Here is a 15,310-nt window from a genome sequence, read left to right on the forward strand (position 1 = left end):
TCTGTTCATTCAATGAAAACCTTCTGGGTCAATTATAGGTGACAGAATATGATAGGGTCAGCAAAATCTGAGTCTTTGCTGAAAAAATTAATAGAGATTCATTTTCAGTAACTCATAGGTAGAACATTTCTCTTAAAATGAACAAATTACTGCGCTTGGCAGAGTGTCTGAAAGATCCTAATTCACTTACTGTTTTTCTTGCAGTAGATACGAACTGGCAGTCTTTAGCTGTAATGTGACGACTTTAGCGATAATAACACATCTATACGCCCATTTCAAATCACCAGTGAATCGGTTGAAATGCGTGCTTCCCTACAAATAAGGGCAAACATCAAAAAGGCTGGTAACTCTAACATCTAACTGGTCACCCACATTTGAGCACCCACTTAGCACATCACCTTGCATCAGACACTGAAAATATTCCTTCAATTCTAATGCCACGGGAGCAAGGGAGCACAGAGAGACTTTTCATGTCACGGCAATGAAGTTCAGAACTTGCCAATCTGTTCTACTCGGCATGGTAAGTTCTCATTCACATGATCCCCCAGGGATGCCCGTCTTCTGTCTCCCTCAGTTTTACAGACCGCTGAACATTCGAATCGTGTTGGTGGGCGTAGAGGTGTGGAATGACATCGACAAATGCTCCATAAGTCAGGACCCATTCACGAGCCTCCACGAGTTTCTGGACTGGAGAAAGATGAAGCTTCTACCTCGCAAATCCCATGACAACGCACAGCTTATCAGGTAAGGCATCTGTTGTCTCTCCTTTGCTTAAAATAAAAGAGTGATCTCAGCACACCTGCGCTCCCTCCTAGCCTCACCTGACAGTCCATGAAGCTGCACATCGTTCAGCAGAACACGCTGACTGGACCAGGGGCAAAGGGGGCTTCTCAGCCCACACTGCGGGGGCGGGGTGGGGGGAGGGGGAGGCCATCTCGATTGAAATTGGGGGCTGTTGGAAAAGTCTTTGCATACCCTGGGAAAACTATCCCTCTGGCTGATGTCTTATTTCCTTCGTCTAACACCTGGACATTTCCTCTATGCAATTGTTTCTAGGCTTAGTCTTTTTTTTTTTCCTCTCTTTTTTGGCGGCACCACGCAGCATGCGGGATCTTAGTTCAATCCCCGACCAGGCATTGAACCCGCGCCCCCTGCAGTGGAAGCGTGGAGTCTTAACCACTGGACTGCCAGGGAAGTCCCAAGTCTTTTTTTTTTTTTTTTGATACTATTAATCCATGAAGGTTTTTATTATGACTTCTCAAATTTAATTTACAGATTATATGTGTCATAAAGACAATCGAAATAACATTTTGATATTCACAAATACTTTTCTTTTTTTCATGTTTTTCTCTCATGTTTTTATTTATTTGTTTATTGACCTTTTCATTTCTTTTTTTTTCAATTTTTATTTTATATTGGAGTGTAGTTGATTAACAATGTTGTGTTACTGTCAGGTGTACAGCAAAGCGATGCAGTTATACATATACGTATATTCTTTTTTGAATTCTTTTCCCATTTAAGTTATTACAGAATACTGAGCAGAGTTCCCTGTGCTATAGAGTAGGTCCTTGTTGGTTATCTATTTTAAATATAGTGGTGTGTATATGTCAATCCCTAACTCCCAATTTATCCCTCCCTCTAGGCTTAGTCTTGATATAAAGTTGTCCTGAATAGTATATTTTTTAAAAGCTCATTTTCTGTCATTATTAGTGAAAAATATTTATGCAAGATCTGAAGGCAGTACAGTAGTGTGATCACTGTCAGCTGCCTGGAGAAAGAAAATCTTTATTCCTCCTGTTTTGCCATTACTCTTGGTTTTCTAGATCAGAGAATACCAGCAGTGTCGCAGATTAACCTTGTGTTCTGTTGTTCAATCAATGTGTATTGAGCACAAACGAGGAACAAAACATGTTTTAGGGGCTTTGAACATAATGGTGACCAACATTGTAAACCTCCCCACTTTTGGGAGTCTCCAGTTTACTGGGAGAAGACAATAATAAACAAAGACATTTCAGAGCGTGATAAGGGTCGTGAAGATAATAAAATGGGGGAAAGCACGCCTATAATATAATATAATACATTGGTAACATGTTACAGACACCTTTATATTTAAACAAAAAATATCATAATCTAAGTTGGTATGGAGTAGGTTTTTCCTAAACTGAACAGCTTTTTATTAAAATTCTTAAACAGTTTATGCCATTATTATGTTCTCATGTAGCTCGTATCACTGAGTTGAAAGCTTTAGGGTCAGAGACACTTTTCTTTGACAAATTGGATCTAGTTTACTGAACATTTATGGGAAGCTGAAAAGCAGTCCTACCCTAACCTCACTTTCGAAAAGGCCTACATCTGAACTGAGGCTGTTGGCATTCCCTGATAATTTACTTTGGCCATTTCATAGGGTTGTTTTTTTTTTCCCACCCTGGATATTTGTGGTTGCCTCATATTTTATGCATTGATTAATCCTGAGCTACTAAAAATAGAGTCAGAGTGTTTTGTTTTGATATTTTTCCCCCAAATGGAGTCTGTCCAACTTGAACATCTGGAAGTAAATTAGCCTCTTATATAACCTTATTTTTATATATATAGGTATAATTGTATCTGTTAAAACAGTCTATATAGATGTAAATATAAATGCTGCAATCACTAGTACTGTACATATGCGTGTAATAGGATGGCTGGTTGGCTGGATGGATAGATGGATGATTGGATACATGCATACATACATAGGTGAGGTTATATTTTGTATATACTTATCCCATTTCATCCAATTGAGCACTGCTAAGTATCTAACTTTTCAAATAATATGTGTAATATCTATATATGTACATGGCCAAGATAACATGGGTAAGTCAATTTTTCCCTTAAAGGAGATTCAGCAAATACAGTGTTTAATTTTTAATGCATGAGGTTGGAATTAATAGCATTGCATTAAAGAGGCCTTGATGTCATTACTCATTGATTAAGATTCCATATAGGGGAAAAGCCACACCTAAGCCATGAACTCCCCTTCCGGAAGCTTCCTCCTGGGATGCCAAGGCTTTGTGGGTGCTAACTTCTACACTATCTCCAGAGGGTCAATCATTTTTCTGCCAATTTCCCTTTGCAAGCTATATTAGCAGGACATTTTGGAAGAGTTTGGGTTTCTGGCCTAATTGTAATGTTACCCAGGAAAGCAAAATTCAGCTGCAACAGAAAATCTAGTAAAGCATCTAATGCCTTTCATTTGTTAACAGTGATTCTCTGTGACTCTTTTCAGCCCTAACATCAGCAGACATTGTTTAAAAGGAAAAGCTCCCCGCCCAGTTCATTGGAAAATAGCAGGATACAACTTATAAATATATAAGTCGTGACTAGTTGTCGTCCCGAGTCTTGAAAACAAAAATCTGAAAGGATTAGGAGACGATGGTGAACTGGAAGATAAGTTTTAGAAGAACCAAAGATAAAAATCACCTGTAAACATACTCTCATGCAGCTATTTTCGTCTTTGCGTATGCTTGTGCAGTTTTCCTGTTGGAATGTAGGAATGTCCAACAGAATTTCAAATATTAGAAAATGTCCTTATACTGATTTTAGAAAGTCCTTTCTTTTCTTTCTAGTGGCGTTTATTTCCAAGGGACCACCATCGGCATGGCACCCATCATGAGCATGTGCACGGCAGAACAGTCCGGGGGAATCGTCATGGTAAGCCAGGGGCACCAAGAATCCGACAGCGATGTCCAGACCTAATTCTCTTGATGATTTCCCAGGAAATCTCTACTTTCATCAGACTTTGTAAAATTAGGTCCTTTTCTTTAATGCTTCTTAGATATAATTCTACCCTTTTTCTAGCTCTGCTTATGATCTTCCGTACCCGACGGTACTCTAGAGACTGTTTATAAAACACATCAGGCTGCACACAGGAAGGCTGAGTGTGTAAAAACAGCTCAGTGAAAGCTAGTCTACACCTTTTGCAGAGAAAAAGTTTCAAGTGGGATTTTGATCCACCCGTCTCCATCCAGGAATTCCTCCCAGCATTGGGATGAGCCAGGTCACTGGGGTTGCCCTCATCACTCAGCTTCTGGGATGGGCTGTGATCTCACCAAATATTGCCGTTAGAATGGCTTTCTGATGGTTCTCCCTCCAGGCACGATAGCCAAAAGTCTGAGGTTTTTAACTATTTACCGCTGCAAATGCTTGACATACCTCCTAGCCAGTGTCCAATCTGTCTTTATACTAACCTTATTCTTGGAAGGCAGAGACCTAGGTTTATTGCTTTACAAGGATCATTTTGTCATATTATATATGAATTGAAGAGGGAGGTAACTTTGACAGGTTCCCCTTCATCAGGTAACTAAAGGAAAGGTTTTCACCCCATGCTGTCACTATCCCTGATGGGAAAACATAGTGTCCCCTTTGCACCAGCCCTCAGATAGGGAGTGTCCTCGGAGACCATTCCACCATCTCTGTTAAACAAACAGAAGCTTGCCCTTCCAAGAAACCATGAATTCCTCCACATTTTTCAAACAGAACATTTGTGAATATTCCATTGTATTAAAGGGCTGAAGGAGTAATGTTCTGCTGACTTTTATTTGCTCTCCACATACTGCCCAACCTAATCTTCTTAGTGAATATCCACAATGAATATTTTCCTCTTCTCTGGGTGGAGCTGGTAATTAACATAAACATTCACTAAATGTGTAAGGAGGCTGTTTGGAGGGATGGCACCCACCCAGTGGACTTCTGGCTTAAACGGTCTGCCCTCTGGTTCCCTTTGAACCTGGAAGACTTCCAGTGATCTCCACCATGGAAGTCACTGGAAAGTTTGGGTTTTGTTGGTGCCAGGTTCATTTCAAGTCAGATCCCAACTGTCTTTTTACAGAGCAGCCTGTAAAGTTTTAAGAGGGAATCATTTTCTGTTTCATGGTTCCATGGTCCATCGCTACTGACTTTGCCACTTAAAATTGGCGTAAATATTTTTTAGAGCTGAAACTGAATTCCTTATAAGTATGGCAGGTTCTGCAGCTATGGAGTGTTCAGAGGTTCTTATAACCGATCTGATGGTATTAAGCAACTTTTTTAAGTTCACGTCCTTTATTCCGTTTCCATGCAAGCATTTGGTCAAGATTCCTTCTTTGAAAGGAGACAGGGAAGCCTATTAAAAGAAAAAAAAAAAAAAAGATAAAAATGAATGTGGGGAAATAGAAGCAGATGTATGTACTGCAATAGGAATCAAGTCAAGACCAAAGTTAATCAATAAGAAATATGTTTGATGGGCCGGCCAGCAGTAAAGACCATCCTTAGGCTCACTCTTTGTTTACTCCACATAGAAGAGAAGCATCACGTAGGTTGAAGGTCCACAGCTCCTTTAGTTTCTATAAAATTCATGAGATCAACAAAATCAATATCTTGACCAGATCTAAAACGTCTAGACTTTCTCCTATTGTGTCTCTAAAGTTGAATTCATGGGTGTTACATACGACTGTGCCTCTTTCAAGGACTCAACAAATCTAAGAGGAAGGAAATCATGTCGCAAGGAAGCAGAAATCCTAATCACACTGAAAATTTGAGTTCTGTACTGTTTCTCTATTTTTCCAAGATAGAACAGATCATTAATTTTAGTCACTTCAAGCCGTGCCTTTGTATCTAACTGGACTAAAATAGTCTTGGTTTGGAGATAATTCCAGAAATAAAGAAATAGGTTTTTGTCTTATTAGAAATATGAACTGTTTATCAGGGTCTCTTAAGAGACATTCTGTGTATAATCACCTATGCGTGAAAAAATGTGAAACAATTAGGCAATTCAAGACAAAACCAAGATATTCAGTGATATAACAAAATCTGATAAAGAGTCATTTTTTAAGGATAAATTCCTTGAATTTTTGTGCCAAAGCATGCTAAATTCAGCCCTCAGCATTCTTAGATTGAAGAAAATCGATTTCCTGAAACATGTTTGTGAAGCTTCCTACAACAGGAAACTAAAATCTAAACAAAGTAATTTATTAGGAATTTCATCTATTCTAAGAATAACTTGGTTCCTTGACATGCCACTCTTTTCTTAGCCTGAGGGCCAGTGAGAAAGGCAGCTACAGCTGTAACCGCCAACAAGCCTATAAAATCTTATATGAACACACCTATATCAAGAGGCCCCACAAAGATTGTCTGTATCAGGAATAATGCGTTCTCTAAAGCACAGTGTCACTGTTTCCTGGAAACCTCTTGGGTAGCCTCTTATCTCCTTCCTGGGTAGCACAAAGCAGGATTCAATGTTACCTTCATTACTCTGTGGTGTGCAGGCCCTTGCAGAAACACCAATCATGGGCACCATTTCTGCAAATCAACTAATTTTAGTTTGTTAAAGTTGAGTAATGATATTTTAAAAATTAATTTCTAATATCTCTTTAGCCAAGCCATGCATGCACTCCACTAAGTTAGGGGTGGCCAAGCAGTGCTTGCTGGGTGGAGAACCCGCCTTCCAAAACCAAGCAAAAGGTTGAGTGAACTCCCAAGAGCAAAAGTCAGAGAGTCAGGATGCCTCCATCCATTTCCAAAGTCTACCTGACAAAACAAAGGGCCAGCAAGAGTAAGGCATAACTGGATTACAATCTTAGTCCAATGAGTCTTCAAACAGATTACTCAATGTCGTTAGCTTTTATGGTGAATTCTTATGAATTTTCCAAGTATCCTTCTCTACCAAGTAGACAGCAAGAGGCATACTCAGTAACAATTGCTCAGGTCTTATTTAGACTGTTCAAAGTATGCTTCCCCTAATGACTTTATACCAGCATCATCTCAATCAAGGATAAGACGGTACTTTCATTACCCATGAAGGAACGAGCTGCTTCTTCCTATGATACAGGACAACTTTTTGCTTCATTCAATAGAATGGTGTCTTGTGAGAGATTGTAGGAAGCGAGAGGGAAATGATTGCCTTGATTATTTCATGTAAAGACACAAGGAATCCTACATGTATTCATGAGGAATACATTCCTCAGCAGAGGGGGCCCCAAACTAGTTGAATAAAATAGATCAAATCTTTTTTTAAGTTTGAACTATATAATGGGGCTCTATCTTGGTTCCTTGTAGGAGATTGGACTCCATTAAATGTTTATAAAAGATAAATATCTGGGGGGCAGGGCTGAGGGGAGGGGGGTGGCTGGGAAAGAGGCCAAAAAATGTGAACTATACATTGTGCTCTTGTATTTTCTTTGAGGATCATTCAGACAGTCCCCTTGGCGCGGCTGTGACCCTGGCCCATGAGCTGGGACACAATTTCGGGATGAACCATGACACCCTGGAGAGGGGCTGTAGCTGCAGAACGGCTGCCGACAAAGGAGGCTGCATCATGAACCCCTCAACCGGGCAAGTACTGATGCTTCCAGCTGCTCTGAGAGTTGGGATGCAGCTTGAAATATGTATTGGGAAACAGCTGGGCAAAGAGCTCCCTGGTTTTCTGGCCAGAGCGCCCATGGAAGCTTCCCGAAAGAAATTCCGTGGACCGTGCTTCCCTGAGAGAAGCACCCAGATTGCAAAACACAGGGTGTGAGGCCTGAGCGCCTCCCTGAGAAGTGGTGGACATGGATTCTGCCTTTGTTCAGAGATCGCGAATTACTCTACAATCCCAGCACGTGGTTTTGATTCGCACCTACAGCTCCGTCTGGGCGTGGTAAAGCCACGGGGCAAAGCAGGCGCAGTTAGATGGGTCCCGTGTGGGAACGTGCGTCTTCCCTCTGGGTTGGCCCTGGGGTGGAGCTGAAATGTGTCAGTAGCTTGGGGATTTGTAGGGTCCCCGTCTCTAATACCACATCCCCTTCTCAGATCTTAAAGATTTAAATGATGGGACTTTTCCTTTTCAGTAAATTATGTCATTCTTCCTCATTTCATGCCTTTCTGAAACGCTAGACTTGATTCACCCAGAAAAAAAGGAAGACAGTTTCATTACTGCAGCATTCAGAGGAGGTAGAAACAGATGCAACTTGGAGTGATTACAGATTATGATGTGTCCCTACACCTCTACGGGCCCCTCCTAAACTAGAATGTTGTGCTAATGTAGGAAGATTTTCACTAGTGAAGGAAAACACGCACTTGTTATGATGCCGGCTTCTTTTTTATACCTTGAGACCTTCCCAGTGCTTATCTTTACGGCACTTCCCAGGCCAAGTCTACTCTCTGGGTTTGCTGAAAGGAAGCTCTGGGAGCAAGAAGCAAGCGCGGACGGGCAGCCCTAAGGCTGGCCTCTGCGAAGTCGCGGTGTTCGCGGCGGGCAGGGCACCTGCTTAAAGAGGATGAAAAGTGCCGGAAGAGGGATGGATTGTTACAGAACGTGGTTATGCTTTTACAGCCAGTAGCCTCGTGGGCCTCCTCTTGAATGGCCTGTAGGGCAGGACTCCATGGCTCACATCATGGCATTTCAGCAGGACTCCATGGCTCACATCATGGCATTTCACATGAGCTGGTCATTCAGGCGTCTTTTCCCAGCAAGGCACTGCTTCTCCGGTCCATCACCACCATTAGCACAAAGCCTTCAGGTGTGCATTGTTTTTGCTTGAGGTTCTGTCTTAAGCACAATTCCGGGGACTCACCAAGACCTAGTAGAGGAACTTGCTCTCTGAGTCTGTGATGACAGAAGCTGAGAACCTGAGCAGGAAGTGAAAGTATCTTAGGCCCAACACCAATAGGAAGTGAAAGTATCTTAGGCCCAACACCAACAGGAAGTGAAACGTTGCAAAACTCAATGCGGGGCGCTTCCCCAAAGGGAGGCAGGTTGCTCCCAGAAGTAGCATGCTCCTTGTCATTTAAACTCCCCGGGCAGGGGCAGAATAGCTGCTTGTTGGGTATTTGGGGCAAAGAATCCATTCTTAGGGGGTGAGGTTGGGCCAGGGCCTGTGGGTGTCCTCTGTTTCCAATATTCCGCCAGCCCAGATAGGGTCCAGAATCTCTGGGGAGGAGATTGGCAGGAAGGTGACGTGAAACTGAGTGGTCTTCTTGCTTTCTCATTCTTGATGAGCTCCAAGTGGCCACGGAAAATTCACTCTGTGCTTAATCTCCCTGATTATTAAGTAGGCACAAACACACCAGCCTATATGCCTCCAAAAGTGGTTCTCAAAGACTAAGAAGATTAGATTGTTAATATTGTTAATGTTTCAGAACTCTTGATAAAAGAGACGAATGGAAGAGAGGAAAATCTGGATTGGGGATACTACACTGGGATTGAAGACACCTGGTAGCCTCAATTCTGACACTAGTTGTTTTTGGTAAAACAAGCAAATTAGTAACCCCTCTGGCTCTTATGTTTTTATCAGTAAAATGAGTGAGTTAGTCTTTATATTTCCTTCCTTCCTTCTGTTCTTCCTTCCATCCATCCATCCATCCATCTATTCATTATTCATTTCATCTGTCCTTCCACCCATCCATCCATCTATCCATCTTTTCAACATTCCATCCATCCATCCATCCATCCATCCATCCATCCATCCATCCATCCATTTGTCCATCTTTTCATCATTCCGTCCATCCATCCATTCATTAATCCACCTATTCTTTCACTTGTTTGTTCACACATTAAACAAATACTTTGATCCCTGTGTTTGTTGTTGTGGAGAATGCACAGATGAGGAAGACCCTACAGCCCTAAGAGTCCTACAATTCTGGAGGCACAATAGCAAGGCATTGCTTTCTGGTACTCTCTGTAATTTTGTGTAAATCCCTTCAATTGGAAAGTCTTCATGGCAGCGTTTAAGGATTGCAAGCCAAATTACCCTGGAGATACTTGAAAATCATAGGTAGAAATGGTATTGTTAAGAGCTCAGCAAATCACTTAAAAAGCTTTTTTTTTCTTACCAGGGGTTTGCTAATAGCCTTTCCTTGATTTATACCTTATTAGCGATTTCTGAGTTTCCTCTTTTGCTGAGCTTGTGCTTTCGTGTAAATCTTTTCTATTTGGTTCTCATTTATGATCCCACATTCCTGTCCAGAGGGTGGTGTTTTTAATTTTCTCAGATGGAAAGAAACTTCCTAAGCAAGTGGGTGAATTAATCACAAAAACCCACAGTAAGGAGGAGGTCAAGCTGTTCCGGCCATCTCAGTCATCCATCACCCATTTTAGAATTTCCAGGCTGCTTTTAATCTCCAGTATTATCTCGACGTTGTCATTCTCTTACCTCTTAGAGTCCCCACGAGAGTGGAAGAGTGGATTAAATGAGATCATATGTCTTTGCAAATTGTAAATCACTCCACAAATATATGGAGGTATTATTATTATTATTTAGCTTACAGGGACCTTGGAACCATTGAAGAGTTAAAGGCTTTTTTTTTTTTTCCAGAATTCCTGCTCATAGTTGCTGGAAAGCACTTCTAGTGCCATGTAAGTGCCCGTGGTTTCTGTGTGAATGGCTTATTTTCAACTGGCCCACACCCGAACCTTCCTCCCAACTTCCTCCCCACTGCTGATTCAGACATGAGTGGCAAATGTGTTAAAAATGTGATTTAAGTCTCAGCCCCAAAGGTGACTTGCAAAGAGATGAATCAGGGACTGCTTTCATGATATGAAAGTCTCCCAGAATCGAGAAGAACCATGTATTGCAGATGGTTTAAAGGAAAGAAATGCATCCCTTAATACCCCTTGTGTATTCTTTATCAAAACATTCCAGAATCCTAACCCTGAAATTTCACCAACTGCCATCGTTGACGAATTGGACCCAAAGGCCTAAAAATACGAGGATGGAGGAGAATTCTTTTAAACATGGGTGTCATGACTTCAGTTGCATGTTACAGGAATAGTTGGAGGGGGTGTCCTTACAGGTTGTATCATTGATTACTGCAAGTCTTTGAGTGTGTGTGAGAGTGTGTTTTATGTCTTTGGATAGTTAACATTAAGACCTGTCTTGGAAATTACTCCTTGGCAAAAGCAATATCTGGGGATTCGTGTGGGAGTTTGAACTCAGTTGAGTCCATCCATTGATGAGCTTCTTGGAGCATTTGGTCTTAAAGGGGCTGAGGACTAAATATGCCACATTTATGGGAGTAAGAAAAACGTGAATAATTTGAGCACTTAGGGAAAAGAATATTTACTATAATAGTAAATGTCACTTCCTCGAGTAGGAAAAAAAGGCAGTATTAACATTCAAAAACTACTCTCAGAGCTCCCTTTTATTTTTTTGCGGAAAATTTTCTGTTGCAGTGAGAGTTGGAGTCAAAGAGCCATCTCTTGAGGGGATGCAGCTGGATCGGAAACCCACGGTAACTCAGCTCCTGCAATGTGCCACCTGCTTTGATAGATGTTGGGGTTATTTCAGCCACAAACAGGACAGACCCTTTTCTTGCCCTCATGGAACTTGCGTTCTTGTGGGGAAGACAGTCTGGAAAAACAGTAAATCAAAAACTGCAGGTTGGAAGAAGTGCTATGAAGGAAGAAAAGGAAGAGGATAGAAAGGAGACACGTGGGCTGGGGGACCCGACGTTAATTAGTGGTCTGGGGGAGACCTCTCTGTGGAGATGACGTTTAAGCCAAGACCAACAGGAAGAGAGGAATGGAGAGCCTGCAGAGATGGAAGGACGTGGGCTTGGGCAGGGGGGACACCATGAAGAGGGAAAGCATCACTGACGGGAAGCCAGTGGCTGGTGGGGCTGGATCGGAACGGGCTGGGGCTGGAGGGAAGTGGTGCTGATGCCACTGGAGAGAAAGGAGGGGCCAGAGCACGCAAAGCCCACGCCGCGGTAGGAACATGGATTCGTCTCCAGGGCAGGGAACCATCATTGGAGGGTTTTAGGCGGGACAGTAACATGATCTGAGTTTTCTTTTAAGAATTCTTCACTTTTAAGAAGATGGCGTAGCATCTGAACTATTGTAGTTTGCCAAATTAAGGGGTTTACTGTCTGTAAAAAATAGGGGGGAGCTTCTTGTTAAAAAAGAAATGGTATATAAACTCTCATTTTATTTTAGTGTAATTAACAGGCACTTGGAATCCATTAAGAAGGAGCCTGAGCTAGCATCCCGGGGGGCGGATCGCACCACAGTTTCACACGCTCACCTCAGCAGTCTTGTAGACTTGATGTCAAAGATTCTCTTCTGTTTAGGATTTCACTTTGCTTTTCCTCTAGTAAGATTCTTTAAGGGCTCTGCTTCAATAGCCACGAAAGAGCGCTTCCACACTCTGTATATCTGAAGAGATATATACAGATCTATATATCTGGTATATCTGAAGGGAGTTGGTGCCATAGTTTTCATGCTGATACTAAGATTCAGAGCTCGGGGCTGTTTGGGTTTTGTTTAATCCAGACTGGCAAACGGCTCTCAAGCAAAGAATGTGCTGCCTGGCTGCCAAGGGACAGTGGAGGGGCAGTGCATTGAGTGCCCTGGAGAATGTGGGCCGAGAAAATAAGCGAATGAGGGTTACCGCTTGCTCACCAGGGGTGTAGATAATTTACATTCAGCTGAGGTTGGGCATTCAGGAATAACATCTACAACTAGATCAGATAACCACGTTCAAGGTGAAAGCATTGCCATTCCACTTCCTCAGCAGTGTGGATAATTGGCTCATTCGATTCCGTAGAATTCAATTCAGGAAACATTCATTGCATACCTCCCTGCTGCACAGCTGTCTGGACGTGGATCACAGCTGGATAGCCTCCACCCAAGTTCAACCTTCTCTCAGGAAAGCTGAGAGGACACAGGCCCTGCCTCCACCTCAGGAAACAGGGCTGGGTGACCAATTATAGCAAAGCCACTCATTTACTCAGCTCGTATTTACTGGGTACCTGTGTGCCAGATTCCAAGGAGCAAAGCGGGGCCACAGACACAAAAGGCAGGAACCTCGATTTCTAGGCCCTTATATTGTGGTGGGATCCCAGGCAAGTACACTGGTGATTCCAGACTGGAAGCTCAGGGCTGATAGGGGACATCTTGGGGTGCCATGGGGCTCACCACAGGGGCACCTAATCTCATCTATTTACACAATCCTGGGTATCATAACATCATCTATAAGTACTTCAGTTGTGCCTCTAAAAGATAAGGAGAAAATTTTAAACATCACCATAATAGCATCTCACATCTTTTAAAAAATGACCAATAATTCATTGTGAACAAGGAGCAAAGGTTGGAAGGGGTGGTGGGCAGGGAACATTCTGGAGTAAAGTCCAGTCTGAACCCATCCCGGAAGAATTGCCTAGGGTTAGGCAGACCCTCCTCGAGAATTCCTAGCTCATGTTACAGGAAATTTGGATTTATTTTTGAGGAGGCCTCTATCTGAAAATGTGATTCGGGAAACTAAAATCAACTGCACTTTTCAGTGAAAAGTTCCCAAGTTTCAGATGTGGTAGGAATTGATAGAAATTCGATGTATCTGGAAAGGCTATCCCCTTTCAAGAAGCACTTGCTTTCTTGAAAATCAGTGCAGAATATACATAATTAAAACTCACCCCCATTTGAAGTTTGAGGATCTATCTGAGGTCATGAAATACACTTATTATAAAGGGATTTTACGAGCATGGGATTGGAGAAAATTGTTTCCCCATATCAGTTCTTCATTTGAAGGTGATTATTATTTTTTCTCAATGAAAAGTTTAAGAAAGTCTTCACTTCCTTCTTCAAGGTGCAGTAGGGAAAACAATGGAAATCTTTATCCAAGGAGTGAAAAATAAATAAACAAACAACAACAAAATGAGGCACTCTAGTAACATTAAAACGCTACAGGGCAGAATCAATTTAACTATCCAGCTAGAGTAACTGACTTGGCTACTTACCGACATGACGATAAGGGGGAAAGGAACTGGCAGGAGATATTCCTGACAGCAGTTCAAGAGGACCCCTCGATACAGACCATGTTCTTATTTCCTCTCTGTAGGATTAGATATTGCTCACTGGAAAATGAAGGAGTTTGTCTGCAATTAATGCAGAGTTGGGATAGTAAAATTCACTGCCCAAGGGCATGGTAGAATGTCCTCTCCTCTTAAGCTGGATGCAAAACAGAGGTCAAGCTAGGGAGACTGGTCCACATGGCACTGCGCCTTGAATATCCAGTCTGGGGGAAGTGAACGGAGGCAGACTTGACTTTGGCCCTAGAGATGACTGGGGATGTATCTTTCGTCAGTCAGCGGTGTGAGGTGGGTGTGGTTATACCCATTTTAAGGATGAGGAGCTGGAGCTCAGAAAGTTAAATGAATTGCTTATGTTTTCAAAACTACCCAAGGAGAAGCCCCAAGACGTTAGGCTGAGTCACCAGGAGCCAAGCCTCTGACTTTCCACCTTCCTATTACTTATCTCAAATAAAAACATGCAGCAGCTGTAAACCTCAGGAAGAAGAGAAGGGCATCTATCCTGGGGTATTAGTCAGAGAAAGATGTGCTGGCTTCCCACCGCAGGCTTCGAGGGAGCTCTGTGGTCCAGACTGAGGCTGAGACTGGGGCGGCCGTGCCATCCTGCCTCCCGGGGGTCCTTACCATGTGGAGGTCACCTCGGCTGTATTTGCCGTGTTCAGGCTCCAGGCGGGAACTGAAGCCTTCTCAGTACAGAGCTTTGTCCCTGTGTGACTTCTGGGAAGCAGGAAGGCTGGCCCATTTTTAAGCCATTTAGTTCTGCAAATCTCCTTCAACTTAGGTTACAACAGCAGAGAATTATTTCCTGTCATTGCTCGTTAATCCAGCATTTTATTTGTGGTAGAACATGTGTGAAAACATTGCCGCTGAAATTCTGCCAACCCTTCCCCACTTACACACACACACACACACACACACATATACACACACACACACGGCTTCCTCCTTTCTCCAGGACTTTTGGCACAGAGACCACAGAGTGAGGTCAAGGGTAAATTCTGGGCCTGTCTGTGACCAACAGTATTCAGAAGGACCCACTTTAAGCACTACTAGGTCAGGAATTTTGTCTGTTTGGTTCATTGCTAAAGCCCCAGCACCTGGAACATATAGTAGATTTCAGTAAATTCTTCTTGACTGAAAGGATGGATGGATGGTTGGATGGTTGGACGGATGGGAGGGTGAGTGGGTGGATGGATGGATGATGGATGAGCGGATGGGTGGATGATTGAGTGAGCTGATAGCAGATGGATAAATGGTAGTGAGCGGCTGGGTGGATGGACAGACGGATGGTGATTCCAGCACAATCAGATGTGTGCAGAGTGAAGCCACATTTCACCTTTCATGTAATGGCTAAACTTCTAAGGAGAAGATTCTGAGGCCATCGTCTTTTATACTATAGCATTTGCTGCAGCATTGCCAATGTCATTTATTGTATATTCCACATCATCTACAATGGAGTTATGATAACTCACAAGAACAGAAACAATACAATAAAGAGAAAAACAAAAGCAAAATG

At 42.6% G+C, this 15,310-nt stretch overlaps 1 protein-coding gene across 1 annotated transcript in view; it reads left to right on the top strand.

The window, feature by feature from the left end:
- ADAM12 (ADAM metallopeptidase domain 12) overlaps positions 1–15,310 on the top strand; it is a 386,617-nt gene that overhangs the window by 302,365 nt on the left and 68,942 nt on the right. The window contains exons 9-11 of the mRNA XM_036827896.1: positions 575–744; positions 3,603–3,687; positions 7,196–7,344. Of these exons, the coding sequence (XP_036683791.1) occupies positions 575–744; positions 3,603–3,687; positions 7,196–7,344 (404 nt within the window). The remainder of the gene's footprint in view (positions 1–574; positions 745–3,602; positions 3,688–7,195; positions 7,345–15,310) is intronic.

Source organism: Balaenoptera musculus, chromosome 16, assembly GCF_009873245.2.
Source record: "Balaenoptera musculus isolate JJ_BM4_2016_0621 chromosome 16, mBalMus1.pri.v3, whole genome shotgun sequence".
NCBI classification, from domain to species: Eukaryota; Metazoa; Chordata; class Mammalia; order Artiodactyla; family Balaenopteridae; genus Balaenoptera; species Balaenoptera musculus.